At 46.4% G+C, this 4,536-nt stretch overlaps 1 protein-coding gene across 1 annotated transcript in view; it reads left to right on the top strand.

The window, feature by feature from the left end:
- LOC125918160 (brefeldin A-inhibited guanine nucleotide-exchange protein 3-like) overlaps positions 1 to 3,864 on the top strand; it is a 28,513-nt gene extending 24,649 nt beyond the window's left edge. The window contains exons 11-12 of the mRNA XM_049624196.1: positions 502 to 646; positions 2,218 to 3,864. Coding sequence (XP_049480153.1) covers positions 502 to 646; positions 2,218 to 2,396 — 324 coding nt within the window. The 3' untranslated portion in view covers positions 2,397 to 3,864. The remainder of the gene's footprint in view (positions 1 to 501; positions 647 to 2,217) is intronic.
- Positions 3,865 to 4,536: the final 672 nt, after the last annotated feature.

Below are 4,536 nucleotides of genomic sequence, written 5' to 3'. Positions count from 1 at the left end.
GGGGGGGGGGGGGGGACACAGAACCAAAGCAGGCTCCAGGCTCTGAGCTGTCAACACAGAGCCTGACACGGGGCTTGAACTCACAAACTACGAGCTCATGACCTGAGCCGAAGCCGGGTGCTCAACTGACTGAACCACCCAGGCGCCCCAGGAAAGACCTGAATCTAGAATACATAAAGAACTCTAATAACTCATTAAAAAAAAGTCAATAATGAGAAGACAAAAACCCAATTTAAAAAAAAAAAAACCAGCAGAACATTTATGGATGGCTAACAGGCGTGTGAACAGTTGCTCAACAATGGAAGTCTTTAGCAGAATGCAAATTAATGCAATGTGGCTGCTCATGTAGATTTTTGAGTGAGTTTGGCTGAATTCTGGGGTTTCTTTTTCACTGGCACTGATCCAGATATAGGGACCAGAGAAGCGTATCTCCCTTTCCAGAAATTCTCCTGCTGCTTGTAAGGAAGAAGTTTTAAGTGCTACTTCCTTTGCCTCCGCCAGGTCGTCACATCCATCGGCGAGCTGGTTGAAGTGTGTTCCACCCAGATCCAGTCAGGATGGAGGTCCTTGTTCAGTGCCCTGGAAACGGTGCACAGTGGGAACAAGTCTGAAGTGAAGGAGTATCTGGTCGGTGATTACTCCATGGGTAAGAACGTGTGTTCGTCTCGTATCCCGAAACTTTACTGAACGCTTTGATGAGTTCTAAAGTTTGGGAGGAGTTTCTAAATAAAACATACCACGTAATCTGCAAACAGGCAATGGTACTTCTTCCTTTCTGATTTGGATGCATTTTATTTTATCTTTTCCTGCCTAGTTGCTCTGGGTAGCATTTCCAGTCCTCTGTTAAGTGAGGGTAGTGAGAGGGAAGTATATGTGGATGATTCTTGTTATAAAGCATTAGTTCTTGATGTCAGTTTTCATGCTACCTAAAGAAACAGAGCAATAGGGAAGACCGCCATGCAGCCATGTTTTTCCGGCAGGGAACAATCTGGTAGAGCAGGGACACACGTCCTGAGTTCTGCCAGCAGGCCAAGAACCCTGAGCATGATGAATCAGGCCCTGCTCTTATGGACAGATTAGACAGAAGACTGACACTCCCGTTTGTTGTTTCAGTTACACCTATCCGTGTTGAGTTCATTCCTAAAGCCAAAAAGGAAAACATTATTCACTTGCTAGTAAGAAGCAGGAAAGCATCATCATGTAGTAGAATCCCAGTTAAGGAAATTGGCTTTGGCTGGAAATGGATGGGGACCCATAGAGCATGCCCAGCAACCATGGGTATTCTGTCAGTGCGTGGTCCCCAAGACTACTGATACGTTCGGAAACCAACCAGAGGGGTTCATGGGACTCAGCCTATAGTTATACTAAGTCTTGTTGCATGGCTCAGATTGATTACGTGGCTCACAGCCGAGATTTATCCTGGCAACGTACTAAGGACAGGCCAGAGGATCAGAGCAAAAAAATCAGAGAATCTTGGGACATCCCTGTGCAGGTTTCGTGTGCTCTCTGCCTCCCATGAGGGTCCCACAGAGCATACTCTTCCCCAGTAGTGAAAATGCAGTAACATGAGGCTGTTTCTTCCCAGCAAAGCCCATTAGACACCCAGCTAAGAGCTGGCCACATGGGTACCCTCTACCTAGCACCCACCAAAATCCCAGATTCCCCAAAGGAAAGCAAGTATTCGGAATAAACCATGTTGTTTGCACAGTCTAGGCACCGTGAACCACCCTTATCAGTCAACTGTTGCCCGGGAATATTCTGAGAACCCAGTTCCCAGATACCAATCAAGGAAAAATCTTGCAAAGCAGGCCTTCTAAGAATAGCAGTCTCAAGCCTGTGAACTCTTTTCTGCACAGTTATCAGTCAATCAGAATACGCCATCAGGGCTTTTCTAAAACCTTCCCTTCCCTATAATTGTGTGTGCAGGAGAATCCCAGAGGCCCGCATGTTTCACTGCCCTGTAGACTCACACATTGCCTCAGCCCTGCATTGAGCTGTTTGCCCTCATCTCTGGTCTACCGAGGTCTTGGTGTTTGTAGCCTTCCTGCAGCTCCCCCTGCAGGCAAAGCTGAGAAAGACAGTACTGTGCGCTCCGTCAAAAGGCCAGGGATTTCCTCCAATAGGTCTTTTCCAAGACCCCATGGAAGATGCTGAGAGTATGGACAGCCTGAAGGGTAGACTTCATTTTCTTACAATTCTACAACCTCCTCCCCTCAGGAAAAGGCCAAGCTCCAGTGTTTGATGTATTTGAAGCTTTTCTCAATACCGACAACATCCAGGTCTTCGCCAATGCAGCCACGAGTTACATCATGTGCCTTATGAAGTTTGTCAAAGGACTGGGTAAGTGGGGTCTTCTTTCCATGCCTCGTGACAGCTGGGGGCCCCGTCCTGGATGACTTTGTGTGGAAGGGCCCGGAGACAGGCCCAAGAACAAGCTTGGCAACAAGCAAGCAAGCAAGCCTGGGCGAGATGCAGATGGCAGTGTGCTGTCTACTCAGGAGCAGAAAGCTTACTGTGAAAGCAGCTTGGATTCTGTCCAGGGTTGCTGTCATTCATCGTGTTCACGGGACACTCTTGTAGCACGTTTTCAATCTATGTGTTATTTTGCGCCAACTTCTTTTTGAGTCTCAGAATATTCGGTACTGTATTCAGTAACTGCCCCGATGCGGGAACTACGATCCTCGATGTCCCATAATTGGCGGCCTCTGCCTGAGTTCCCAGCTCCTCCTAAAAAGAAAAAAAAAAAAAAAAAAAATCAAGCACGCCTTCCCCTAGGCCTTGTTAATCATAAAATTTCTCTGGAATGTCAAAGTCCCCCTTCTCTGAGGCCTTGTGGGTGTCAGAGTCTACTAAGTTGATTTTCTGCTTAATTTAGCAATACTTTAACAAAGTAGAGTCCTGCTATACCACACGACCTGCTGTAGCAGGTTTCTATAAAGCGCAAGCTACCTGGGATGAGAGGGGAGGGCAGTTAGTTTCTGCCAGCAGTTCCTAAAACCAGAAATTTTAGAAGGAACTTAAATCTTAAAGTTTTGAGAACTTCGCCCTGGAGTGCTCTGAGACATGGAGGCTAAGAACAATTTAAATAAGGGCAATATAAAGTTCATAATATATATATTTTTTTAATTTTTGCTAAATAATTGACAATTCCTTTGCAAAAGAAAACTGGACACAGAGAAACGAGGTGACTTCACTCACGCTCCCTTTTTTTTTAGGGACCAGGAACAAAATGCAAGTTTCAGGATAGCGCCTGAAGGCAACAAGTCTGATCTGTAGACCATTGTTGTTGTAGTCTATTATTTATCATATATGCTTTATTCTATTATTATGTACACCCTGGGAAACAGAGGACTGAGCGGAAGGGTAACCATCGCAGCCGCTTGCTTCTTGATGTTACAAATTGGGCTTCTGTTCTCACGGAGTTGAGGTGTGCTCCCCTCCCAGCATGTAGATGTGCTCACGAACCCAGAAGATCTCGGAACCCCATGCTTTGGGGATTTTTACGGAGGCTTCATCACGTAGGCATGATAGATCTTTAACTCTGTTTAGGAGTTAGGAAGGGGATGTTCTAGTCATGGCTTGATCTTTCTGGTGACCAGTCCACACCCAGGAGCCCACCGGCTGTTGCCTCAATCAGAACAATAGATATTCCTACCATCCAGGAAATTCCAAGGCTGTAGGAGCTCTGTGTCAGGAATTGGAGTCAAAGACCAAATATCAGAACAAAAGATGCTTCTAGTACTCTTGTCGCTTGGGAAGTGACAAAGGTTTTAGGAGCGATGTGCCAGGAACCGGGAGCAGAGACCAGTATATGTGTTTGCTATTATATCACAGTCTTATATTTCATTGAAGAGTCATAATGTCTTCGTTATGTGCCTGCTATGTGGGCACATCTATGTGAAGATAGAAAGATGAATAAAACATGGGAGAGGTTCCTGCCTGTGAGACACTCACAGGCTCTTCTAGGAAACACATATAAATCAATTGTTACAATTCAGTAAGATGAATATTTTCATGGAGGCTAGTAAAAAAAAAAAAAAAAAAGACACGTAAGCTGAAATGAATAAGCCGCTGAGACAGATGTTTGGTAGCGGGGGCTAGGTGCAAGCTTCAAAGGGGAAGTGACATTTGAACTTGGTGGGGTAAGCCGTGGGTTTACTTTCCTAAAGACAAAGTACACTGAAGGTGCCCACATAAGAGGGATGGTGGGTGATCAGTTGGAAAGAAAGGAAGGGGGCAGTTGCGAAGGGTGCCGCGTGCCAAGTCAAGGAATCCAGAATGTGCGGGGAGGGTTATTAAGTAAAGAGTACTCCAGTCACATGCACGCTTAGACACTAAACTCTGGCAGGCACATCTCCCCATACGTGGGTGCGAGAAGCTGCGGGCAGGCGGACTGTGGAGAGAATGCTCTAGCACATGGCAGAGGTGGGGTCTGTAGGGCTTGTCACCGAATGGGGGCTCGGGGAGGGGGAACCGAGGATGGCTCCCGTTCCCCACGTTTCATACAAAGGCTGGTGCTGCCCAGAGTTAGGACAT

The sequence above is a fragment of the Panthera uncia genome, unplaced genomic scaffold (assembly GCF_023721935.1).
Source record: "Panthera uncia isolate 11264 unplaced genomic scaffold, Puncia_PCG_1.0 HiC_scaffold_505, whole genome shotgun sequence".
NCBI lineage: Eukaryota > Metazoa > Chordata > Mammalia > Carnivora > Felidae > Panthera > Panthera uncia.
Note: the sequence above shows the minus strand (reverse complement) of the source record. Positions and strands in the feature narration are given on the sequence as shown.